This window comes from Anser cygnoides, chromosome 28, assembly GCF_040182565.1.
Source record: "Anser cygnoides isolate HZ-2024a breed goose chromosome 28, Taihu_goose_T2T_genome, whole genome shotgun sequence".
NCBI classification, from domain to species: Eukaryota; Metazoa; Chordata; class Aves; order Anseriformes; family Anatidae; genus Anser; species Anser cygnoides.
Genome location: NC_089900.1, coordinates 682,694 through 709,119, shown reverse-complemented (window position 1 = coordinate 709,119; position 26,426 = coordinate 682,694). Strand labels below are relative to the sequence as shown.

At 62.8% G+C, this 26,426-nt stretch overlaps 3 protein-coding genes across 3 annotated transcripts; 2 read left to right on the top strand and 1 right to left on the bottom strand.

The window, feature by feature from the left end:
- The first annotated feature begins 931 nt into the window (after positions 1-931).
- KAT8 (lysine acetyltransferase 8) lies at positions 932-12,772 on the top strand. Its single transcript, XM_066984242.1, has 11 exons — positions 932-1,217; positions 3,086-3,160; positions 4,996-5,171; positions 5,952-6,005; positions 6,141-6,305; positions 7,719-7,808; positions 9,627-9,767; positions 9,835-9,928; positions 10,022-10,172; positions 12,369-12,523; positions 12,608-12,772. The coding sequence occupies exons 1-11, from the start codon at positions 932-934 to the stop codon at positions 12,670-12,672; spliced, it is 1,452 nt and encodes a 483-aa protein (XP_066840343.1). The 3' UTR covers positions 12,673-12,772.
- Positions 1,731-3,071, top strand: LOC136787288 (tetra-peptide repeat homeobox protein 1-like; the record flags this gene model as incomplete). Its single annotated transcript, XM_066984441.1, has 1 exon — positions 1,731-3,071. A coding segment is annotated over one exon (1,341 nt), but the record flags the coding sequence as incomplete, so codon positions are not given.
- A 142-nt stretch (positions 12,773-12,914) lies between the features above and the next one.
- LOC136787111 (uncharacterized) lies at positions 12,915-26,426 on the bottom strand. Its single transcript, XM_066984241.1, has 4 exons — positions 26,415-26,426; positions 24,015-24,282; positions 22,726-22,889; positions 12,915-14,707 (listed from the first exon to the last, which is right to left on the bottom strand). Exons 1-4 carry the CDS (start codon positions 26,424-26,426, stop codon positions 13,937-13,939), a joined length of 1,215 nt encoding a protein of 404 aa, XP_066840342.1. The 3' UTR covers positions 12,915-13,936.

Here is a 26,426-nt window from a genome sequence, read left to right as displayed (position 1 = left end):
ACCCCACGTGACCCCCTGACCCCCACGTAACCCCCGACCCCCACGTGACCCCACCCCCACGTGACCCCCACGGCCCCACCCCCACCCCTACGCCCCCCCCGTGTCCCAATGCCACCACACCCACGTGACCCCCCCATGCCCCCACGTGACCCCCGCGACCCCCACGTGACCTCCCCGACCCCCACGTGACCCCCTCTCCCTCCCCTCCGGCCGCCCCCTCCCCCCCTCTCACCCCGTCCGCCGCCGGCCCGGCCCCGCCCCCCCCGGCCGCGAGGGCTGCTGGGAAAGGGGGAGGAGGGCGGAAGTGACGTCAGGTTTGGGCTCGGAGCCCCGCCCACCACTCGACGTCACTTCCGGGGGGGAGAGAGGGGAGAAGAGGTGTTGGGGGGACTGGGAGGCACTGGCACCAGTATAGGAGGGGACTGGGGGTACTGGGAGGGATTAGGGGGACTGGGAGGGACTGGAAGGGATTGGGGGGGGACTGGGAGGGACTGGGAGGGGACTGGGAGGGGACTGGGGGGGGACTGGGAAGGACTGGGAGGGGACTGGGGGTACTGGGAGGGACTGGGACGGACTGGGAGGGACTGGGAGGGGACTGGGACCAGTATAGGAGGGGACTAGGGGGACTGGGAGAGGACTGGTAGCACTGGGAGGGGCCTGCGGCCTACTGGGAGGGCACTGGGAGCACTGGGAGGCCCCTGAGGCCGCCCCTCCGTCTCCTAGCAACGCCTGGCCCCGCCCCCAGCAACGGATGGCCACGCCCCCCTCCGTCTCCTAGCAACGCGCGGCCCCTCCCCTTAACCCCCTCCGTCTCCTAGCAACGCCCGGCCCCGCCCCCTCGTCTCCCAGCATCCCCCGCGTCACGTGGACTCCTCCCCCCTGTCTAAAACCCTCCCCGCTTCCGCTGACGCCACTTCCGGCGCGGCGCCCGATGGCGGAGGCAGGGCCCGGCGCCGCTCCCGCTCCGCTCCAGGCCGCGGGCCCGGAAAGCGCCGAGGCGGCGGCGGCGGCGGGGGGGGGGGGGCGGGGCCGGAGCCCCCCGGGGGAGGCGGGGCCGGGGCGAGGCCCCGCCCCCTCGTCGCCGCCGCCGGCCCCGCCCCCCCCGCCGCCGCTGGCCCCGCCCCCGCCGCCGCCGCCGCCGGTGCAGGCCCGGGAGGCGGAAGTGGCCGTGGAGATCGGGGAGACCTACCTGTGCCGGAGGGCCGACGGGAGCTGGCGTGAGGGCACCGGGGGCGCTGGGGGGGGGCGGGGGGGGACTGGGGGGGACTGGGGGGGGACTGGGAGAGGTGGGGGGGGACTGGAGGGGACTGGGGGGGGACTGGGAGGGGACTGGGAGGGGGCGGGGGGGGACTGGGAGGGGGTGGGGGGGGACTGGGAGGGACTGGGAGGGGGCGGGGGGGGACTGGGAGGGGGTGGGGGGGGGACTGGGAGGGACTGGGAGGGGGCGGGGGGGGACTGGGAGGGGGCGGGGGGGGACTGGGAGGGGACTGGGAGGGGATTGGGGGGGACTGGGAGGGGGCGGGGGGGACTGGGAGGGACTGGGAGGGACTGGGAGGGGATTGGGGGGGACTGGGAGGGACTGGGAGGGGAGTGGGGGGGACTGGGAGGGGAGTGGGGGGGACTGGGAGGGACTGGGAGGGGCTGGGGGGGGACTGGGAGGGGATTGGGGGGGGATTGGGGGGGGCTGGGAGGGGCTGGGAGGGGGTGGGGGGGGACTGGGACCAGTATGAGAGTGGGACTGGGAGCACTGGAGTCCCAAACCGCTCCCAGTCCCCATCCCAAACTGGTCCCAGTCCCAGTCCCAAACTGGTCCCAGTCCCAGTCCCAAACTGGTCCCGGTCCCAGTCCCAAACTGGTCCCAGTCCCAAACTGGTCCCAGTCCCAAACTGGTCCCAGTCCTGCTCCCAGTCCCAAACTGGTCCCAGTCCCAAACTGGTCCCAGTCCCAGTCCCAAACTGGTCCCAGTCCCAAACTGGTTCTGCTCCCAGTCCCAAACTGGTTCTGCTCCCAGTCCCAAACTGGTCCCAGTCCCAATCCCAAACTGGTCCCAGTCCTGCTCCCAGTCCCAAACTGGTCCCAGTCCCAGTCCCGCTCCCAGTCCCAAACCGGTCCCAGTCCCGCTCCCAGTCCCAAACTGGTTCCAGTCCCAATCCCAAACTGGTCCCAGTCCAAAAGTCGTCCCGGTCCCAGTCCCAAACTGGTCCCAGCCCCGCTCCCAGTCCCAAACTGGTCCCGCTCCCAGTCCCAAACTGGTCCCACTCCCAGTCCCAAACTGGTCCCAGTCCCGCTACCAGTCCCAAACTGATCCCAGTCCCAATCCCAAACTGGTCCCAGTCCCAAACTGGTCCCAGTCCCAGTCCCAGTCCCAAACCAGTCCCAGCCCTGCTCCCAGTCCCAAACTGGTCCCAGTGGTGCTCCCAGTCCCAAACCGGTCCCAGTCCCAGTCCCAAACTGGTCCCAGTCCCAAACTGGTCCCAGCCCCGCTCCCAGTCCCAAACTGGTCCCGCTCCCAGTCCCAAACTGGTCCCAGTCCCGCTACCAGTCCCAAACTGATCCCAGTCCCAATCCCAAACTGGTCCCAGTCCAAAAGTGGTCCCAGTCCCGGTCCCAGTCCCAAACTGGTCCCAGTCCCACTCCCAGTCCCAAACCAGTCCCAGCCCTGCTCCCAGTCCCAAACTGGTCCCAGTCCCAAACTGGTCCCAGTCCCGGTCCCAGTCCCAAACCGGTCCCCATCCCAGTCCCAAACTGGTCCCAGTCCCAATCCCAAACTGGTCCCAGTCCGAAAGTGGTCCCAGTCCCGCTCCCAATCCCAAACTGGTCCCAGTCCCAAACTGCTCCCACTCCCAGTCCCAAACTGGTTCCGTTCCCAGCCCCGCTCCCAGTCCCAAACTGGTCCCAGCCCCGCTCCCAGTCCTGAACTGGTCCCAGTCCCCAAACTGGTTCTGCTCCCAGTCCCAAACGGCTCCCAGTCCCAGTCCCAAACTGGTCCCGGCCCCTCTCCCAGTCCCAAACTGGTCCCAGCCCCGCTCCCAGCCCCTAACTGGTCCCAGTGCCCCCCCCCTTACTGGTTCCCCCCCCCCCCCAGACTCGGCGGAGGTGATCCAGTCGCGGCTCAACGAGCAGGAGGCGCGGGAGGAGTTCTACGTGCACTACGTGGGCTGTGAGTCCCCAGTACACACCAGTACAGACCAGTACAAACCAGTAACCCCCGGGCCCGGCCCGGCCACACCCCCACGGGGCTCCCAGTAACCCCCAGTAACCACCAGTAAGCCCCCGGGGCTCCCAGTAAGCCCCCAGGGCTCCCAGTAGCCCCCCGGGGTCACCAGAAAGGCAGGAGCAATCTCCCATTATCTCCCAGTACCTCCCAGTAACATCCCAGTAACACCAGTACACACCAGTTACCTCCCAGTAACCCCCCCAGGAGGCTCCCAGTAACCCCCCAGGGCTCCCAGTAACCCCCAGTAACCACCAGTAAGCCCCCAGGCCTCCCAGAACCCCCCCCAGTAACCCCTCAGTGCCTCCCAGTAACCTCCCAGTAAGTTCCAGTACAGCCCAGTAACACCAGTAACCCCCAGTCCCAGCCCAGTCACACCCCTACAGGGCTCCCAGTAACCCCCAGTAACCACCAGTAGCCCCCCGGGGTCACCAGAAAGCCAGGAGCAGTCTCCCAGTACCTCCCAGTAACATCCCAGTAGCACCAGTACACACCAGTTACCTCCCAGTAACCCCCCCAGGAGGCTCCCAGTAACCCCCCAGGGCTCCCAGTAACCACCAGTAAGCCCCCAGGCCTCCCAGAACTCCCCCCAGTAACCCCTCAGTGCCTCCCAGTAACCTCCCAGTAAGTTCCAGTACAGCCCAGTAACACCAGTAACCCCCAGTCCCAGCCCCGTCACACCCCCACGGGGCTCCCAGTAACCCCCAGTAACCACCAGTAAGCCCCCGGGGCTCCCAGTAGCCTCCCAGGGCTCCCAGTAGCCCCCCGGGGTCGCCAGAAAGCCAGGAGCAATCTCCCAGTACGTCCCAGTGCCTCCCAGTAACACCCCAGTACCTCCCAGTAACATCCCAGTAACACCAGTACACACCAGTTACCTCCCAGTAACCCCCTCAGGAGGCTCCCAGTAACCCCCCAGTGCCTCCCAGTAACCTCCTGGGGCTCTCAGTAACCCCCCAGGGCTCCCAGTAACCCCCAGTAACCTTCCCAGCACCTCCCAGTGCCTCCCAGTAACCTCCCAGTCGCTCCCAGTAACCCCCCAGGGCTCTCAGTAACCCCCCAATAACCTCCCAGTAACCCCCCAGTGCCTCCCAGTAACACCCCAGTAACCCCCTAGCAACCTCCCAGTGCTTCCCAGTGACCTCCCAGTGCTCCCAGTAACCTCCCAGTAACCTCCTGGGGCTCTCAGTAACCCCCCAGTAACCTCCCAGTAACGCCCCAGTAACCCCCTAGCAACCTCCCAGTGCTTCCCAGTAACCTCCCAGTAACTTCCTGGGTCTCCCAGTAACCCCCCAGTAGCCCCCCAGTAACCTCCCAGTAACCCCCAGTAACCTCCCAGTGCTCCCAGTATCCTCCCAGTACCTCCCAGTAACCCCCCAGGGCTCTCAGTAACGCCCCAGTAACCCCCTAGAAACCTCCCAATGCCTCCCAGTAATCTCCTAGTGCTTCCCAGTGACCTCCCAGTGCTCCCAGTAACCTCCCAGTGCCTCCCAGTAACCTTCCAGTAACCTCCTGGGGCTCTCAGTAACTCCCAGTAACCCCCCAGTGCCTCCCAGTAATGCCCAGTAACCCCCTAGAAACCTCCCAGTGCCTCCCAGTGACCTCCCAGTGCTCCCAGTATCCTCCCAGTGCCTCCCAGTAACCCCCTGGAGCTCCTAGGACCCCCCTGGGGCTCCCTAAAACCCCCCGGAATCCCCCCAGTAGCCCCCCAGTAGCTCCCAGTAACCCCCTAGGAGCCCCCTGGAGCCCCCCAGTGGCTCCCAGTGACTCCCAGTGCCTCCCAGTTAACCGGCGGCTGGACGAGTGGGTGGACCGCAACCGGCTGGCGCTGAGCAAGACGCTGAAGGAGGCGGTGCAGAAGAGCGCTGAGCAGTTCCTGGGCGAGCTCCCCGAGCAGCCCGAGCGCAAGATCACCCGCAACCAGAAGCGCAAGCACGATGAGATCAACCACGTGCAGAAGGTGGGCGCTGGGGGGGACTGGGAGGGACTGGGAGGGGATTGGGGGGCACTGGGAGGGACTGGGAGGGGATTGGGGGGCACTGGGGGGGACTGGGAGGGACTGGGAGGGGATTGGGGGGGTCTGGGAGGGGATTGGGGGACACTAGGAGGGACTGGGAGAGGATTGGGGGGCACTGGGAGGGGATTGGGGGGCACTGGGAGGGACTGGGAGGGGGCTTGGGGGGACTGGGTGGGACTGGGAGGGACTGGGAGGGGACTGAGAGGCACTGGGAGGAACTGGGAGGGGATTGGGGGGGACTGGGGGGGATTGGGAGGGACTGGGAGGGCACTAGGAGGGGATTGGGGGGGGACTGGGAGGGGACTGGGAGACACTGGGAGGGACTGGGAGGCCCTGGAGGATACATTGGGTGTTACTGGGAGGCACTGGGAGTTACTGGGAGGCCCTGGAGGGTACTCTGGGGGGCCCTGGGAGTTACTGGGAGTTCTTGGGAGACCCTGGAGGATATCTGGGGGGCCCTGGGTGTTACTGGGAGGCACTGGAAGTTACTGGGAGGCCCTGGAGGATACTCTGGGGGGCCCTGGGAGTTACTGGGAGTTTCTGGGAGACCCTGGAGGATACATTGGGTGTTACTGGGAGGTAGTGGGAGTTACTGGGAGGCCCTGGAGGATACTCTGGGGGGCCCTGGGAGCTACTGGGAGTTTCTGGGAGACCCTGGAGGATACGTTGGGTGTTACTGGGAGTTACTGGGAGGCACTGGGAGTTACTGGGCGGCCACCGCAGACCTACGCCGAGATGGATCCCACCACGGCCGCGCTGGAGAAGGAGCACGAGGCGGTGAGCCGGGCCCCCCAAACCGGGGCGATTCCCCCCCAAAAAAAAACCCGCGGCGGGCACCCCCCCCCCTCCCCGTCCCCCCACCGGGGTGGGGACGGACCCAAAACCGGGCTTTTTCGCCCCGAAACCTCGCAGATCACGAAGGTGAAGTACGTGGACAAGATCCACATCGGGCACTTCGAGATCGACGCCTGGTACTTCTCGCCCTTCCCCGAGGACTACGGCAAGCAGCCCAAGCTCTGGATCTGCGAGTACTGCCTCAAGTACATGAAGTACGAGCGCACCTACCGCCTGCACCTGGTGCGTGGCGCGCGGGGGGACGCGCGTGGGGACGCGTGTGACACGCGTATGACACGTGGGGACGCGTGGGGACGTGTGGGGACACGCATATGTAGAGCTCGAGGTGGCCCAAGCCTTGGATCTCCAAGCGTTGCCTCAGGTTCTTGAAGCCCAGGGGCATCTACGGCTTCTATGGGGTTGGTGACACGCTTAGGGACACATGTGACACGCGTGTGACACGTGTGGGGACATGTGGAGACACGTGGGGACATATAGGGACAGGGACACGTAGGGTGTGGGGTGGCCCAAGCCTTGGATCTCCAAGCGTTACCCTAGGTTTACGAGGTCTAAGGACACCTACGGCTTCTATGGGGTTGGTGACACGCGTGTGACACGCTTAGGGACATGTGGGGACACGTGGGGACACGCATACGTAGAGCTGGAGGTGGCCCAAGCCTTGGATCTCCGAACGTTACCTCAGGTTCTTGAAGCCCAGGGGCACCTATGGCTTCTATCGGGTTGGTGACACGCGTGTGACACGCTTAGGGACACGTGTGACACGTGTGTGACACGTGGGGACGCGTGGGGACACGCATACGTAGAGCTGGAGGTGGCCCAAGCCTTGGATCTCCGAGCGTTACCTCAGGTTCTTGAAGCCCAGGGGCATCTACGGCTTCTATTGGGTTGGTGACACGCTTAGGGACACGTGTGACACGCGTGTGACACATGGGGACATGTGGGGGCGCGTGGAGACACGCATATGTAGAGCTGGAGGTGGCCCAAGCCTTGGATCTCCGAGCGTTACCTCAGGTTCTTGAAGTCCAGGGGCACCTATAGGTTCTATCGGGTTGGTGACACACTTAGGGACACGTGTGACACGCGTGTGACACGTGTGGGGACATGTGGAGACACGTGGGGACACGTAGGGACAGGGACACGTAGGGTGTGGGGTGGCCCAAGCCTTGGATCTCCGAGCGTTACCCTAGGTTTACGAGGTCTAAGGACACCTACGGCTTCTATGGGGTTGGTGACACACGTGTGACACGCTTAGGGACATGTGGGGACACGTGGGGACACGCATACGTAGAGCTGGAGGTGGCCCAAGCCTTGGATCTCCAAGCGTTGCCTCAGGTTCTTGAAGCCCAGGGGCACCTATGGCTTCTATGGGGTTGGTGACACGCGTGTGACACGCTTAGGGACACATGTGACACACGTGTGACACGTTTGGGGACACGTAGGGACAGGTGTGACACATGTAGGGACACGCGTATGTAGAGCTGGAGGTGGCCCAAGCCTTGGATCTCCGAGCGTGGCCTCCGGGGCACCTCCGGCTCCTGTGGGGCTGGTGACACGCGTGTGACACGTGTGACATGCGTGTGACACGCGCGGGGACGTGTGGGGACACGGGGGTGATGCGCGTGTCCCCGTCCCCAGGGCCAGTGCCAGTGGCGGCAGCCGCCGGGGCGCGAGATCTACCGCAAGAGCAACATCTCCGTCTACGAGGTGGACGGCAAGGACCACAAGGTACGGGGGCGGGAGGGGGGACACGCAGAGACACGTCGTGACATGCGATGACATGCGATGACACGTCGCGACACGCGGGGACGCGTCGTGACACGGGACGCCAGGTCTACCCACGACAACCCCCTGTCATTGGCCAACCTCTACCAGAACGTGACCCGTGGGGACACAGGAGGGGACATGGAGGTGACACGTGACATGTCGTGACATGTAGTGACATGTCACGACGTGTGGTGACATGTAATGACGTGTCATGACACGTGACGACACAGGGCACCAGGTCTACCCATGACAACCTCCCTCTCGTTGGCCAACCTCTACCAAACCATGACCCATGGGGACACAGGAGGGGACACGGAGGTGACACGTGATGACACGTGACATGTCACGACATGCGATGACATACCATGACACGTGATGACATGTCACGACACGTGACAACACGGAACATCAGTTCAACCCACTGCAACCCCCCCCCTCATTGGCCAACCTCTACCAGACCATGACCCATGGGGACATGGAGGGGACACGTGATGACACGTGACATGTCATGACATGCAATGACATATGACACATGGGGACATGTCATGACATGTGATGACACGTAACGACACGGGACACCAGGTCTACCCACAACAACCCCTTCTCATTGGCCGACCTCTACCAGACCATGACCCATGGGGACACAGGAGGGGACATGGAGGTGACATGTGACATGTCATGACATACGGTGACATACCATGACACGCGATGACATGTCACGACACGGGACGACACGGGACATCAGGTCAACCCACCGCAACCCCCTCTCGTTGGCTGACCTCTACCAAACCTTGACCCGTGGGAGCATGGAGGGGACACAGAGGTGACATATCGTGACACGTGATGACATGTCACGACATGATGACATGTGACGACACATAATGACACGGGACACCAGGTCTACCCACGAGAACCCCCTCTCGTTGGCCAACCTCTACCAGACCATGACCCGTGGGGACATGGAGGGGACACAGAGGTGACACGTGATGACACGTGACATGTCATGACATACAGTGACATATCATGACACATGGGGACATGTCATGACATGCAATGACACGTAACGACACGGGACACCAGGTCTACCCATGACAACCCCTTCTCATTGGCCAACCTCTACCAAACCTTGACCCGTGGGGACGCAGGAGGGGACGTGGAGGTGACACGTGACATGTCATGACAGACAGTGACATCTCATGACATGCGATGATATGTCATGACACGCGATGACATATCATGACACGTGATGACATGTCACGACACGTGACAACACGGGACATCAGTTCAACCCACCGCAACCCCCCTTCTCATTGGCCAACCTCTACCAGACCATGACCCATGGGGACATGGAGGTGACACGTGATGACACGTGACATGTCATGACATAGAGTGACATATCATGACACATGGGGACATGTCATGACATATGATGACACATAACGACACGGGACACCGGGTCTACCCATGACAACCCCGTCTCGTTGGCCAACCTCTACCAAACCATGACCCATGGGGACACAGGAGGGGACGTGGAGGTGACACGTGACATGTCATGACAGATGGTGACATACCATGACACGCGATGACATGTCACGACGCGTGACGACACGGGACACCAGGTCTACCCATGACAACCCCTCCTCGTTGGCCGACCTCTACCAAACCTTGACCCGTGGGGGACACGGGAGGGCCACCAGGCCGCCGCGTGACGTCCCATGTCGCGACGTGACGTCACGTGACCTCGCGTGACGTCACGCGACGCCGTTTTTTCCCTCCCAGATCTACTGCCAGAACCTCTGCCTGCTGGCCAAGCTCTTCCTGGACCACAAGACCCTCTACTTCGACGTCGAGCCCTTCGTCTTCTACCTCCTCACCGAGGTGGACCGCCAGGGCGCCCACATCGTCGGCTACTTCTCCAAGGTAACCCCCCCGCACCCCGGGGTGCCACCGGGTGCCACCCATGGGTGACAATTCCCCCCCCTCCAAGGAGAAGGAGTCGCCCGACGGCAACAACGTGGCGTGCATCCTCACCCTGCCGCCCTACCAGCGCCGCGGCTACGGCAAGTTCCTCATCGCCTTCAGTGAGTGGCACCCCGGGGACGCCCTGGGGACGATTTGGGGACGCCGAGGTCCCATGGGTGCCCCCCCCCCTCCCCCCCGCCCCTCCCCCCAAGGCTACGAGCTGTCCAAGCTGGAGAGCACCGTGGGCTCCCCCGAGAAGCCCCTCTCGGACCTGGGCAAGCTGAGCTACCGCAGCTACTGGTCCTGGGTGCTGCTGGAGATCCTGCGCGACTTCCGGGGGACGCTGTCCATCAAGGACCTCAGGTGGGCACCAGTACGCTCCCAGTATGCTCCCAGTATCACCAGTAAGGTCCCGGTCGACTCGGGTTCCACCGCCCGCAAGGGATTCCGTTGACCCCCCCACTGGTAATTTGGGCCCTTGGGTGCTGCTGGAGGGCCTGGGAGGCTTCCTTCTCCATCAAGGAGCTCAGGTGGCCACCAGTACGCTCCCAGTATGCTCCCAGTATGCTCCCAGTATGACCAGTAAGACCAGTAAGGTCCCGGTCGAGTCGGGTTCCACCACTCCCAAGGGATTCCGTTGACCCCCCACTGGTAATTTGGGCCCTTGGGTGCTGCTGGAGGTCCTGGGGGGCTCCCCTCACCATTAAGGAGCTCAGGTGGGCACCAGTACGCTCCCAGTATGCTCCCAGTATGCTCCCAGTATGACCAGTAAGGTCCCGGTCACCTCGGGTTCCACCACCCCCAAGGGATTCCGTTGACCCCCACCGGTAACTCGGGCCCTTGGGTGCTGCTGGAGGGCCTGGGGGGCTTCCCTCACCATTAAGGAGCTCAGGTGGGCACCAGTACGCTCCCAGTATGCTCCCAGTATGCTCCCAGTATCACCAGTAAGGTCCCGGTCGACTCGGGTTCCGCCACCCCCAAGGGATTCCGTTGACCCCCACCGGTAACTCGGGCCCTTGGGTGCTGCTGGAGGGCCTGGGGGGGCTTCCCTCACCATTAAGGACCTCAGGTGGGCACCAGTAAGGTCCCAGTAAGACCAGTAAGCTCCCAGTAAGGTCCCAGTTGACTTGGGTTCCACCACCCCCAAGGGATTCCGTTGACGCCACCAGTAACTCGGTGCTGCTGGAGGTCCTGGGGGGCTTCCCTCACCATTAAAGACCTCAGGTGGGCACCAGTAAGCTCCCAGTAAGACCAGTAAGCTCCCGGTATGACCACTAAGCTCCCAGTAAGATCGCTAAGCTCCCAGTATCTCCAGTAACCCCCAGTAACTTGAGCCGTGGGTGCTGCTGGAGGTCCTGGGGGGCTTCCCTCACCATCAAGGAGCTCAGGTGGGCCCCAGAGAGCTCCCAGTATGACCAGTAGGCTCCCAGTATGACCAGTAACCCCCGGTAACTTGGGCTGTGGGTGCTGCTGGGGGTCCTGCACCCCTCCCAGTGCTCCCAGTAACCTCCCCAGTAACTCCCAGAACCTCTAAACCACTACCACCTCCCCAAAGTCCCCCCAAGACCCCCCCAAAACCCCCTCCCAGTAGCTCCCAGTCCCCCCAGTCCTCCCAGTAACCCCTCCCAGTAGCTCCCAGTACTCCCAGTAACCCCTCCCAGTCCTCCCAGTAACCTCCCAGCACCTCTAAACCACCCCTAGCCCATCACCACCACCCCAGCAACCCCCCAAAGCCCCCCCAAAACCCCCTCAAACCCCCTCCCAGTAGCTCCCAGTCCCCCCAGTCCTCCCAGTAACCCCTCCCAGTAGCTCCCAGTGCTCCCAGTAACCCCTCCCAGTCCTCCCAGTAACCTCCCAGCACCTCTAAACCACCCCTAGCCCATCACCACCACCCCAACAACCCCCCAAATCCCCCCAAAAGCGCCCCAAACCCCCTAGAACCCCCTCCCAGTAGCTCCCAGTAGCTCCCAGTCCCCCCAGTAACCCCTCCCAGTAGCTCCCAGTCCTCCCAGTAACCCCTCCCAGTTCTCCTAACACCTCTAAACCACCCCTAGCCCATCACCACTGCCTTCCACCACCCCAACAACCCCCCAAAGCCCCCCAAAACCCCCTCAAACCCCCTCCCAGTGCTCCCAGTAACTCCCAGTCCCCCCAGTAACCCCTTCCAGTAGCTCCCAGTTCTCCCAGTAACCCCTCCCAGTAACCTCCCAGCACCTCTAAACTACCCCTAGCCTATCACCACCACCCCAACGACCCCCCAAATCCCCCCAAAGTCCCCCCAAAACTGCCCCAAACCCCCCTAGAACCCCCTCCCAGTATCTCCTAGTATCTCCCAGTCCTCCCAGTAACCCCTCCCAGTAGCTCCCAGTGCTCCCAGTAACCCCTCCCAGTCCTCCCAGTAACCTCCCAGCACCTCTAAACCACCCCTAGCCCATCACCACCACACCAACGACCCCCCAAAGTCCCCCCCAAACCCCCTCTCAGTGCTCCCAGTACCCCCTCCCAGTGCTCCCAGTACCTCCCAGTCCTCCCAGTAACCCCTCCCGCCCCCCCCCCCAGCCAGATGACCAGCATCACCCAGACCGACATCATCAGCACCCTGCAGTCCCTCAACATGGTCAAGTACTGGAAGGGGCAGCACGTCATCTGTGTCACCCCCAAGCTGGTCGAGGAGCACCTCAAGAGCGCCCAGTACAAGAAGCCGCCCATCACCGGTGGGTGCCCCACCCCCCAGCACCCATGGGTGCCCCCCTCACCCATCAGCACCCTAATTTTGTGCCCCGTTTCTCCCCCTCCAGTGGACTCCATCTGCCTGCGGTGGGCGCCGCCGAAGCACAAGCAGGCCAAGCTGGCCAAGAAGTGATGGGGCGCTGCCCCCCTCCCCCACCACCACCCATGGGTGCCGTCCCGCACCCGTGGGTGCTGCCCCCCCCCACCCGTGAATAAAGGCTGGAGGTGGTTTATTGGGTGCTGGCGTGGTTTATTTGGGGTGGGGGATGGGGGGGTGCTGTGGTTTATCGTGGGGGATGGGGGACTTCCTGGGTGCTGGGGGTCCTCCTGGGTGCTGAGCTCCTTCATGGGTGCCACCACGGGGGTTCCTGGAGCCATTTTGGGTGCTGTGAGCCACCATGGGTGCTGGGGGACTTCGTGGGTGCCACCACAGGGGTTCCTGGAGCCACCTTGGGTGCTGGGGTCCTTCATGGGTGCTGGGGGTCTTCATGGGTACTGAGGTCCTTCATGGGTGCTGTGGGCCACCGTGGGTGCTGAGGTCCTTCATGGGTGCCACCATGGGGTTCATGGACCCATCTTGGGTGCTGGGGTCCTTCATGGGTGCTGGGGGTCTTCATGGGTGCTGAGGTCCTTCATGGGTGTCACCATGGGGGTTCCTGGAGCCCTCTTGGGTGCTGAGGTCCATCATGGGTGCTGTGGTTTATCATGGGTGCCCTGATCCATCATGGGTGCCCTGGTCCTTCATGGGTGTCAAGAGCCATTTTGGGTGCTGAGATCCTTCATGGGTGCCACCACGGGGGTTCCTGGACCCATTTTGGGTGCTCGGGTCCATCATGGGTGCCCTGGTCCTTCATGGGTGCTGTGAGCCATCGTGGGTGCTTGGGGTCTTCCTGGGTGCTGAGGTCCTTCATGGGTGCCACCACGGGGGTTCCTGGAGCCCTTTTGGGTGCTGGGGTCCATCATGGGTGCTGGGGGTCTTCATGGGTGCCCTAAGTCCATCATGGGTGCTCTGGTCCTTCATGGGTGCTGGGGTCCATCGTGGGTGCTTGGGGTCTTCATGGGTGCTGAGGTCCTTCATGGGTGCCACCACGGGGGTTCCTGGAGCCCTTTTGGGTGCTGGGGTCCATCATGGGTGCTGGGGGTCTTCATGGGTGCTACCATGGGGTTCCTGATGCCATTGTTGGGTGCCACCACGAGGTTCCTCACGCCATTTTGGGTGCCACCACCCATCTTGGGTGCCACGATCCATTGTTGGGTGTCACCATGGGGTTCCTGGTGCCATTTTGGGTGCCACCACGATGCTCCTCACACCATTTTGGGTGCCACCACCCATCGTTGGGTGCCACCACAAGGCTCCTGGCGCCATTTTGGGTGCCACCACCCATTTTTGGGTGCCATCACCCATCGTTGGGTGCCACACGAGGTTCCTCACGCCATCGTTGGGTGCCACCACGAGGTTCTTGAAGCCATTTCGGGTGCCACCACCCATCGTTGGGTGCCACCACCCATTTTTGGGTGCCACACGAGGTTCTTGATGCCATTTTGGGTGCCATCACCCATCGCTGGGTGCCACCACTCATTGTTGGGTGCCACCATGAGGTTCCTCGCGCCATTTTGGGTGCCACCATGAGGTTTTTGGAGCCATTTTGGGTGCCACCACCCATTTTTGGGTGGCACCACCCATTTTTGGGTGCCACACGAGGTTCTTCACACCGTTTTGGGTGCCACCACCCATCGTTGGGTGCCACCACCCATTTTTGGGTGCCACCCCGCCCCGCCCCGCCCCCCAACCCCCCTCTCACCCCCCCCACACCCCCCCCCAAAACCACCCCCACCACCCCCATTACCACCACCGTCGCCGACCAGCGGAGCCCGGCGGCGCCGGCGCCGACGTCCCCGCCGAGTCCACCGCCGCCGTCGGGCGGCATCACCGGGCGGGCCCAGGCGGGCGGGTGGCACTCGGCGTCCTCGTCCTCGGGGCCGCGGGGGAGGGCCGGGTGACGCAGGGTGGCCTCGGGGACGGTGGCGGCGATCCAGGCGGCGTGGGCGGCGGTGCGGGTGTAGACGCCGGGGCGGCCGGGGAGCCCGCACGCCTCCCCCCAGCTCACCACCCCCGCCAGCAGCCACGAGTCGCCCACCAGGCACGCCAGGGGGCCGCCGGAGTCGCCCTGCGGGGAGGGGGGGGGGACACAAGGGGGTTGGGGACAGTAAGGGACAATTGGGGACAGTGGGGGGAATGGGGGTGTTGGGGACGTTGGGGGTAACGGGGGTAATGGGGACATTGGGGGTAACGGGGGCGTTGGGGACAGTGGGGGCAATTGGGGTAAGGGGGGCATTGGGGACAATGGGGGCCTTGGGGACAATAAGGGACAATTGGGGACAAGAGGGGACAATGGGGGGAATGGGGGCGTTGGGGACATTGGGGATAATGGGGGTGTTGGGGACAATGGGGACAATTGGGGTAATGGGGGTGTTGGGAACAAGAGGGGACAATTGGGGACAACGGGGACAATGGAGACAATTGGGACAATTGGGGTAATGGGGGCGTTGGGGACAATGGGGGCGTTGGGGACAATAAGGGGCAATGGGGACAAGAGGGGACAATGGGGACAATGGGGGTAACGGGGACAGTTGGGGCAACAGGGGTAATGGGGGCGTTGAGGACATTGGGGGTAACGGGGGTGTTGGGGACAATGGGGGCAATTGGGGTAAGGGGGCATTGGGGACAATAAGGGACAATTGGGGACAATGGGGACAAGAGGGGACAATGGGGGTAATGGGGACAATGGGGGCATTGGGGGCAATAAGGGACAATGGGGACAACGGGGGTAATGGGGACAGTTGGGGCAACGGGGGATAATTGGGATAATGGGGGTGTTGGGGACAATGGGGACAATTGGGGACAGTGGGGGGAATGGGGACAATGGGGGGAATGGGGGTAATGGGGGCGTTGGGGACATTGGGGGTAACAGGGGCGTTGGGGGCAATGGGGGCAATTGGGGTAAGGGGGGCATTGGGGACAATAAGGGAAAATTGGGGACAATGGGGGGAATGGGGACAGTTGGGGCAATTGGGGTAATGGGGGCGTTGGGGACAATGGGGGCCTTGGGGACCATAAGGGACAATGTGGACAATGGGGACAAGGGGGACAATTGGGGTAATAGGGGTGTTGGGAACAATAAGGGACAACTGGGGACAATGGGGACAATTGGGGACAGTGGGGGGAATGGGGACAATGGGGGGAATGGGGACAATGGGGGGAATGGGGGTGTTGGGGACAATGGGGACAATTGGGGTAATGGGGGCGTTGGGGACAATAAGGGACAATTGGGGACAATGGGGGGAATGGAGGCGTTGGGGACATTGGGGGTAACGGGGGTGTTGGGGACAATGGAGACAAGAGGGGACAATTGGGATAATGGGGACAATGGGGGCACTGGGGACAATAAGGGACAATTGGGGACAATGGGGGACAAAGGGGACAATTGGGGTAATGGGGGCGTTGGGGACAATAAGGGACAACTGGGGACAACGGGGACAAGAGGGGACAATGGGGGTGTTGGGGACACTGGGGACAATGGGGGGCATTGGGGACAGTTGGGGCAATGGCAGTAATGGGGGCGCTGGGGACAATGGGGGCCTTGGGGACAATAAGGGACAACTGGGGACAATGGGGACAGGAGGGGACAATGGGGACAGTTGGGGACAATCGGGACAAGAGGGGACAATGGGGGCATTGGGGACACTGGGGACAATGGGGGGCATTGGGGACACTTGGGGCAATGGCAGTAATGGGGGCGCTGGGGGCAATGGGGGGAATGGGGACAATGGGGGCAATTGGGGTAATGGGGACGTTGGGGACATTTGGGGGGTGTTTGGGGACATTTGGGGGACACACCGAGGGCTGGGAGGTGACCCGGGGGGGAGGTGACCCGGGGGGGGGAGGTGACACCGGGGGGAGGTGACCCGGGGGGGCCCCACCTGGCAGGCGTCGCGCTGCCCCTCGGGGAAGCCGGCGCAGAGCGTGTCCCAGGCGGGGGTCCCGAAATCGTCCCCCGGTGTCCCCGCGGGGCCCCCCCCGGTGTCCCCGCGCTGTCCCCAAGTGTCCCCCCCCGGGGGGGGGCCCGTAGAGGCAGCGGCAGCGGCGGGCGCTGATGAGCGGCACCTCCACCTGCTGCAGGGTGCGGGGGGCGGCAGCGGGGCTGGGGGGGGGGCAAGGGGGGGGACCCCACGTCACCAAACGGCCCCAAAACGGCCTCGGTGCCCCCCCGTGTCCCCCAATCCCCCCCCCCCCGTGTCCCCAATCCCCCCCGTGTCCCCAAACCCCCCCATTTCCCCTCCTATCTCCCCCATACCCCCCAGATCCCCCATTTCCCCCCAAAGCCCCCCCCAAACCCCCCCGTACCCCCAAATGTCCCCCCCCAAAGTGTCCCCAACGCCCCCATTTCCCCCGAATCCCCCCTAAATCCCCCCCATACTCCCCCATTTCCCCCCAAACGCCCCCCGTACCCCCCAAATCCCCCGAAACCTGTCCCCAATCCCCCCAAAATGTCCCCAACCCCCCCAAAGTGTCCCCAATGTCCACCCCATGTCCCCAACGCCCCCAAATTCCCCCCAAACTCCCCCATATCCCCCCCATACCCCCCCTTTTCCCCCCCCAAACGCCCCCCGCACCCTCCCAAATCCCCCCCAAACCCCCCGTACCCCCAAACGTCCCCCCCCAAAATGTCCCCAACCCCCCCCAAAGTGTCCCCAACGCCCCCCCCCAGATGTCCCCAATGTCCCCCCCATATCCCCAACCCCCCCATTTCCCCCATATCCCCCCCCAATCCCCCCTAAATCCCCCCAAATCCCCCCAAACGCCCCCGTACCCCCCAAATCCCCCCAAAACCTGTCCCCAACCCCCCAAAGTGTCCCCAAGCCCCCCGCAAGATGTCCCCAATGTCCCCAACCCCCCCATTTCCCCCCATACCCCCCTTTTCCCCCCAAACGCCCCCCGTACCCCCCCCCAAACCCCCCGTACCCCCAAATGTCCCCCCCCAAAGTGTCCCCAAGCCCCCCCAGATGTCCCCAATGTCCCCCCCATGTCCCCAACCCCCAAATTCCCCCATTTACCTCCCCATACTCCCCCATTTCCCCCCAAACCCCCCGCACCCCCAAATGTCCCCCCCCAAAGTGTCCCCAACCCCCCCAAAGTGTCCCCAACGCCCCCCAGATGTCCCCAGTGTCCCCCCCATGTCCCCAACCCCCAAATTCCCCCATTTACCTCCCCATACCCCCCTTTTCCCCCCCAAACGCCCCCTGTACCCCCCAAATCCCCCCAAACCCCCCCGTACCCCCCCCCAAATCCCCCCGAAACCTGTCCCCAACCCCCCAAAGTGTCCCCAACCCCCCCAAAGTGTCCCCAACGCCCCCAAATTCCCCCAAATTCCCCCATACCCCCCCATACTCCCCCATTTCCCCCCCAAACGCCCCCTGTACCCCCCAAATCCCCCCCAAGCCCCCATACCCCCAAATGTCCCCCCCCCAAAGTGTCCCCAACGCCCCCCAGATGTCCCCAATGTCCCCCCCATGTCCTCAACCCCCCTTAACCCCCCAAACCCTCCCATATCCCCCCCCCCAAACCCCCCCGTACCCCCCCCAAACCCCCCTCAACCCCCCCCGCACCCCCAAATGTCCCCCCCCAAAGTGTCCCCAACCCCCCAGATGTCCCCAACCCCCCCAGATGTCCCCAATGTCCCCAACCCCCCCATTTCCCCCCAAATCCCCCCTAAACCCCCCCAAACGCCCCCCATACCCCCCCAAACCCCCCACCCCCAAATGTCCCCCCCCAAAGTGTCCCCAACGCCCCCCAGATGTCCCCAATGTCCCCCCATGTTCCCAACCCCCCAAATTCCCCCATTTACCTCCCCATACCCCCCTTTTCCCCCCAAACGCCCCCTGTACCCCCCAAATCCCCCCCAAACCCCCCGTACCCCCAAATGTCCCCCCCAAAGTGTCCCCAACGCCCCCCAGATGTCCCCAATGTCCCCCCGTGTCCCCAACCCCCCCATTTCCCCCTATATCCCCCCTGTACCCCCAAATATGCCCCCCAAATCCCCCCAAACGCCCCCCGTACCCCCCAAATCCCCCCCAAAACCTGTCCCCAACCCCCCCAAAGTGTCCCCAAGCCCCCCAAAGTGTCCCCAAGCCCCCCAAAGTGTCCCCAATGTCCCCAAACCCCCCCATTTCCCCTCCTATCTCCCCCATACCCCCCAGATCCCCCTTTCCCCCCCCCGTACTCCCCCAAACTCCCCTCAACCCCCCCGTACCCCCAAATGTCCCCCCCAAAGTGTCCCCAAGCCCCCCAAAATGTCCCCAACCCCCCATTTCCCCCCAACCTCCCCTAAACCCCCTCATATCCCCCCTTTTCCCCCCAAACGCCCCCAAAACCTGTCCCCAACCCCCCCCAAAGTGTCCCCAACCCCCCCAAAATGTCCCCAACCCCCCAAAATGTCCCCAAGCCCCCCCAGATGTCCCCAATGTCCCCCCCATGTCCCCAACGCCCCCATTTCCCCCTAAATCCCCCTAAATCCCCCCGTACCCCCAAATCCCCCCAGACCCCCCGTACCCCCAAATCTCCCCCCAAAGCGTCCCCAACCCCCCCCAAAGTGTCCCCAACCCCCCAAAATGTCCCCAACCCCCCAGATGTCCCCAACCCCCCAAGATGTCCCCAACCCCCCCACCTGCGTGCCGCCGGTGCCCCCAGCCCGTCAGGGTGCAGTTGGTGCCGGGGGAAGCGGACGGCGGGGCCGGGCAGGCAGATGGGGCGCACCCAGCGCGAGGGGGCCGCGGGGGGGTCGAGGCGGGCCAGGGCCAGGTCCCCCCCCCGCGCCGCCCCCCCCCCGGGGGGGGGGCGGGGGGCCACCCGGCTCACCCGGCGCACCTGGGCCTCGGCGGGGGGGACAGGAGGTGCAGGACGCCCAGCGTCACGCGGTAGGCGGAGAGGGGGTGCTCCCTATAGGGGGCGGGGGGTAGGGGGGGTTATATAGGGCGGGGGGGATGGGGGGTTATATAGGGGCAGGGGGGTATAGGGGCGGGGGGGGATGGGGGGTTATAGAGGGGCGGGGGGGGATGGGGTCAGTTATATAGGGGCGGGGGGGGGATGGGGGGGGGGGGGGTATGGGGGGGGGGTTATATAGGGGCGGGGGGGGGTACGGGGGGTTATATAGGGGCGGGGGGTATAGGGGGGGGGGGGGTTATATAGGGGGGGGGTTATATAGGGGCGGGGGGGTACGGGGGGTTATATAGGGGCCGGGGGTATAGGGAGTTATATAGGGGCGGGGGGGGGATGGGGGAGTTATATAGGGGTGGGGGGGGGGATATAGGGGTCAGTTATATGGGGGCGGTTATATAGGGGCGGTTATATAGGGGCGGGGGGTAGGGGGCGGTTATATGGGGGCGGGGGGTATAGGGGCGGTTATATAGGGGCGGGGGGGATGGGGTCAGTTATATAGGGGCGGGGGGTATAGAGAAGTTAAATAGGGGCGGGGGGGATTGGGAGTTATATAGGGGCAGGGGGGTATAGGGTCAGTTATATAGGGGCGGTTATATAGGGGCGGGGGGATAGAGGGGCGGGGGGATAGAGGGGAGTTATATAGGGGCGGGGGGATAGGGGAGTTATATAGGGGTGGGGGGGTATAGGGTCAGTTATATAGGGGCGGTTATATAGGGGCAGGGGTTATAGGGGCGGGGGGATATAGGGGCGGTTATATAGGGGCGGGGGGGATGGGGGGTTATAGAGGGGCGGGGGGGGTAGGGGGGGGTTATAGAGGGGCGGGGGGTATAGGGGAGTTATATAGGAGCAGTTATATAGGGGCGGGGGCATAGGGGAGTTATATAGGGGTGTGGGGGTATAGGGGTGGGGGGATATAGGGGCGGTTATATAGGGGCGGGGGGGATAGGGTCAGTTATATAGGGGCGGTTATATAGGGGGGTATAGGGGCAGTTATATAGGGGCGGGGGCGGTATAGGGGCAGTTATATAGGGGCGGGGGGTATGGGGAGTTATATAGGGGTGTGGGGTATAGGGGCGGGGAGATATAGGGGCGGTTATATAGGGGCAGGGGGGTAGGGGAGTTATATAGGGGCGGGGGGGATAGGGGAGTTATATAGGGGTGTGGGGTATAGGGGCAGGGGGATATAGGGGCGGTTATATAGGCGCGGTTATATAGGGGCGGGGGGTATAGGGGAGTTATATAGGGGCAGGGGGGTGGGGGAGTTATATAGGGGCGGGGGGGTATAGGGGAGTTATATAGGGGCAGGGGGATGGGGGAGTTATATAGGGGCAGAGGGGGATGAGGGAGTTATATAGGGGAGGGGGAGGGATGGGGGGGTTATATAGGGGCGGGGGGGATAGGGGAGTTATATAGGGGTGGGGGGGGTATAGGGTCAGTTATATAGGGGCGGTTCTATAGGGGCAGTTATATAGGGGTGGGGGTATAGGGGAGTTATATAGGGGCGGGGGGGTATAGGGTCAGTTATATAGGGGCGGGGGGTATAGGGTCAGTTATATAGGATCGATTATATAGGGGCGGGGTATATAGGGTCAGTTATATAGGGGTGGGGGGTTGTATAGGGTCAGTTATATGGGGGGGGGATAGGGGAGTTATATAGGGGCGGGGGGGTTGGGGGGTGCTATAGGGTCGGGGGGTGGTATATAGGGTCAGGGGTTTTGGGGGGGGGGCTATAGGGTCAGGGGGTGGTATATAGGGTCAGGGGCTGGTATATAGGGTCTGGGGGGGTTGGGGAGGGCTATAGGGTCGGTTATATGGGGCGGTTATATAGGGTCGGGGGGGTTGGGGGGGCTATAGGGTCGGGGGGTGGTATATAGGGTCGGGGGGTGGTATATAGGGTCAGGGGGGTATAGGGGAGGGCTATAGGGTCGGGGGGTGGTATATAGGGTCGGGGGTTTTGGGGGGGGGGGGCTATAGGGTCAGGGGGTGGTATATAGGGTCGGGGGCTGGTATATAGGGTCTGGGGGGGTTGGGGAGGGCTATAGGGTCGGGCGGTGGTATATAGGGTCAGGGGGTGGTATATAGGGTCGGGGGAGGTTTGGGGGGGGGCTATAGGGTCAGGGGGTGGTATATAGGGTCGGGGGGTGGTATATAGGGTCAGGGGGGTTGGGGAGGGCTATAGGGTCGGGGGGTGGTATATAGGGTCGGGGGTTTTGGGGGGGGGGCTATAGGGTCAGGGGGTGGTATATAGGGTCGGGGGCTGGTATATAGGGTCTGGGGGGGTTGGGGAGGGCTATAGGGTCGGGGGGTGGTATATGGGGGGGGGGTTGGGGGGGCTATAGGGTCGGGGGGTGGTATATAGGGTCGGGGGCTGGTATATAGGGTCAGGGGGGTTGGGGAGGGCTATAGGGTCGGGGGTGGTATATAGGGCCGGGGGATGGTATATAGGATCGGGGGTTTTGGGGGGGGGCTATAGGGTCGGGGGGTGGTATATAGGGTTGGGGGGTGGTATATAGTGTCGAGGGTGGTATATAGGGTCGGGGGGGTTGGGGGGGGGCTATAGGGTCGGGCGGTGGTATATAGGGTCAGGGGGTGGTATATAGGGTCGGGGAGGTTTGGGGGGCTATAGGGTCAGGGGGTGGTATATAGGGTCGGGGGTGGTATATAGGGTTGGGGGGGCTATAGGGTCGGGGGTGGTATATAGGGTCAGGGGGGTTTGGGGGGGCTATAGGGTTGGGGGGTGGTATATAGGGTCGGGGGGTGGTATATAGGGTCGGGGGTTTTGGGGGGGGGGCTATAGGGTCGGGGGGTGGTATATAGGGTTGGGGGGTGGTATATAGTGTCGAGGGTGGTATATAGGGTCGGGGAGGTTTGGGGGGGGCTATAGGGTCGGGGGGTGGTATATAGGGTCGGGGGAGTTGGGGGGTGGCATATAGGGTCGGGGGGTGGTATATAGGGTCAGGAGGGTTTGGGGGGGCTATAGGGGCGGGGGGTGGTATATAGGGTCGGGGGGTGGTATATAGGGTCAGGAGGGTTTGGGGGGGCTATAGGGGCGGGGGGTGGTATATAGGGTCGGGGGGTGGTATATAGGGTCAGGGGGTGGTATATAGGGTCAGGGGGTGGTATATAGGGTCAGGGGGGTTTGGGGGGGGCTATAGGGTCGGGGGGGGCTATATAGGGCCGGGTACTCACGGCGGGAAGCAGTGGGCGGCGGTGAGCACCCAGGCGGGGGCGATGAGCGACCCCCGCAGACGTGGCGCCCCCGAAGGCGACGCTCACCTGCCACGGCCACTGCCCCGCCCGCGCCCCCGTGCCCCCCACCACGCGGCTGTGGGTGGGGGTCCCGCACGGCACCTCTGGGGGGGGGGGCCACGGGTCAGGGGGAACCCCCGGAAACCCCAAAAAGACCCCCAGATCCCCCAAAGTTCACCGGACCCCCCCACGGCCCCCAAAGTCCCCCCTTCCCCCACGACCCCTCAGTCCCCCCCCCCCCCCCAAAATAAATCCCCAGAGACCCCACACCCCCCATAAGACCCCAAATCCCCCCCAAGACCCCAAAAATCCCCCCAAATCCCCCCAAAGCCTTAGGGACCCCCCCCCCCCCGAAGTTCACTGGACTCCCCCAAAACCCTAAATCCTCAGAGACCCCCCCAGTAACCCCAATCGCCCCCCAACCCCCCCCCCCAGGACCCCCAAATCCCCCCTCAAACCCCATAGACCCCCCAAAACCCCCTCAGGGCCCCCAAAACTCCCCCAAACCCCCCAAATCTCCCCCCAAACCCCATAGACCCCCCCATAAGCCCCCCAGGACCCCCACCGCCCCCCAATCCCATAGACCCCCCCCAAACCCCATAGACCCCCACAGAACCCCCCAACACCCCCTAAACCCCCCCCCAGGACCCCCAAATCCCCCCCTCAAACCCCACAGACCCCCCCATAACCCCCAAACCCCCATATAACCCCCCCCCAACCCCCCCCCAAACCCCCATAAACCCCCCCCAGGATCCCCCCAACGCCCACAGACCCCCCCATAAACCCCCAAATCCCCCCCCCCAAACCCCACAGACCCCCCCATAACCCCCCAAACCCCCATATACCCCCCCAACCCCCCCCCCCAAACCCCATAACCCCCCCCCAAACCCCCATAAACCCCCCAGGATCCCCCCAACCCCACAGACCCCCCCCCATAAACCCCCAAATCCCCCCCCCCAAACCCCACAGACCCCCCATAAACCCCCCAGGATCCCCAAATCCCCCTCCCAAACCCCCCAATCCCCCCCCCCCAAACCCCATGGACCCCCCCACCTCCCCAAATCCCCCCCCAAACCCCCCTATAACCCCCCCCCCAAACCCCCCTACAACCCCCCCAACCCCCCCCCCCCCCGTCCCAACGCGGACATCCGGGTGCCACCGCACCCATGGGACACGTCCCCGTGTCCCCCCCCCCCCCCGTGTCCCCCCCCCCCACCCCAAAAACTCACCGGGTTCGGCCTCCTCCGCCCCCCGGGACCTGTTATGGGGAAGGGGGAGGGCAATGACGTCATTTAGGGGCACAAAATGGGGGGGGGGGCACCCAAACACGGGGCAAACCCACCCCGAAGGAACGCGGCCCCATAGGGACCCCGCACGGGACCCCCCAGCCCCCAATGACCCGCCCCATTGTCCCCAGTAGCCCCCCAGTAACCCCTTTTGGGGTCCCAGTAGCCCCCCAGTAGCCCCCAGTGGCCCTTTAGGGTCCCCAGTGCGACCCTATAAAACCCCAGGGGACCCCCACAGGACCCCAGTGCCCCCCCATAACCCCTCAAAATCCCCTAAATCCCCTCACAAACCCCCTCATCCCCCATATCCCCTCACAACTCCCTCATACCCCCTCAAAAACCCCAATAATTCCCTATATCCCCCCGCTACCCTCCTATATCCCCTCAAAACCCCCTTATATCCCCTCACAACCCCCCTATATCCCCTCACAACCCTCATATCCCCTCACAACCCCCCCATATCCCCTCACAACCCCCTAAATCCCTACGATTCCCCCATAACCCTTCACAGCTCCCCTGTATCCCCTCTAAATCCCCTCACAACCCCCCATATCCCCTCAAAATCCCCAATAACCCCCATATCCCCCCGCAATTCCCCCATAACGCCTCACAAACACCCCCAATACCCCTTCACAATCCCCTATATCCCCTCGCAGGCCCCTTATATCCCCTCAAAATCCCAAATAACCTCCTGTATCCCCTCAAAACCCCCCTATATCCCCTCATAGCTCCCCCATAACCCCTCAAAATCCCCCCATATCCCCTCACAAACACCCCACATCCTGTCACAATTCCCCCCATAACCCCTCAAAATCCTATATATCCCCTCACAATTCCCCCATAACCCCTCAAAATCCCCTAAATCCCCTCACAAACCCCAATAACCCCCCATAACCCCTCACAATTCCCCAAAATCCCCTCGAAATCCCCTACACCCCTTCACAAACACCCCATATCCTGTCACAATTTCCCCGTAACTCCTCACAACCCCCTTATATCCACTTAAAATCCCCAATAACACCCTATATCCCCTCATAATTTCCCTCTATCCCCTCAAAATCCCCTAAATTCCCTCACAACGCCCCCAAATCTCCTCAAATTCCCCCATATCCCTCAAAAACACCCCATAACCCCTCAAAAACACCCCATAACCCCTCACAACCCCCTTATATCCACTTAAAACCCCCAATAACACCCTATATCCCCTCATAATTTCCCTCTATCCCCTCAAAATCCCCTAAATTCCCTCACAACCCCCACCATATCCCCTCAAATTCCCCCATATCCCTCAAAACACCCCATAACCCCTCAAAAACACCCCATAACCCCTCACAACCCCCTTATATCCACTTAAAACCCCCAATAACACCCTATATCCCCTCATAATTTCCCTCTATCCCCTCAAAATCCTCTAAATTCCCTCACAACCCCCCCATATCCCCTCAAATTCCCCCATATCCCCTCAAAAACACCCCATAACCCCTCAAAAACACCCCATAAACCCCTCACAACCCCCTTATATCCACTTAAAACCCCCAATAACACCCTATATCCCTCATAATTTCCTATATTCCCCTCAAAATCCCCTCAATTCCCTCACAACCCCCCCAAATCTCCTCAAACTCCCCCATATCCCCTCAAAAACACCCCATAACCCCTCAGAAACACCCCATATCCTCTCACAACCCCCTTATATCCACTTAAAACCCCCAATAACACCCTATATCCCCTCATAATTTCCCTATATCCCCTCAAAATCCCCTCAAATTCCCTCACAACCCCCCCAAATCTCCTCAAATTCCCCCATATCCCCTCAAAAACACCCCCTAACACCTCAAAACACCCTCACAACCCCCTTATATCCACTTAAAACCCCCAATAACACCCTATATCCCCTCATAATTTCCCTCTATCCCCTCAAAATCCCCTCAATTCCCTCACAACCCCCCAAATCTCCTCAAATTCCCCCCTATCCCCTCAAAAACACTCCTAACACCCACAAACACCCCATATCCCCTCACAACCCCCTTATATCCACTTAAAACCCCCAATAACACCCTATATCCCCTCATAATTTCCCTCTATCCCCTCAAAATCCCCTTTAATTCCCTCACAACCCCCCCATATCCCCCCGATATCCCCTCAGAAACATCCCATAACCCCCCACAAACACCCCGTATATCCCCTCACAACCCCCTTATATCCACTTAAAACCCCCGATAACAACCCTATACCCCCTCACAACTTCCCTATCTCGCCCCAAAATCCCCCGTAACCCCTCGAAGTCCCCCCAAATCCCCTCACAACCCCCTCCAACCCCCCCTAATTCCCCCCCTCTCTCACGCTCCCCGCCAT

What these genes read in the sequence shown, in the direction of transcription:
- LOC136787111 (XM_066984241.1), bottom strand. An exon ending in GGCGGAGGAGGCCGAACCCG is followed by an intron (nt 22,890 to 24,014) that starts GTGAGTTTTTGG and finishes CCCCCCCCCCAG; the next exon opens with AGGTGCCGTGCGGGACCCCC. An exon ending in GCCGCCCACTGCTTCCCGCC is followed by an intron (nt 14,708 to 22,725) that starts GTGAGTACCCGG and finishes CCCTCCCCGCAG; the next exon opens with GGCGACTCCGGCGGCCCCCT.
- KAT8 (XM_066984242.1), top strand. Translation starts at nt 932, where the DNA reads ATGGCGGAGGCAGGGCCCGGCGCCGCTCCCGCTCCGCTCCAGGCCGCG. An exon ending in TCGTCGGCTACTTCTCCAAG is followed by an intron (nt 9,768 to 9,834) that starts GTAACCCCCCCG and finishes CCCCCCTCCAAG; the next exon opens with GAGAAGGAGTCGCCCGACGG. An exon ending in CAAGTTCCTCATCGCCTTCA is followed by an intron (nt 9,929 to 10,021) that starts GTGAGTGGCACC and finishes CCTCCCCCCAAG; the next exon opens with GCTACGAGCTGTCCAAGCTG.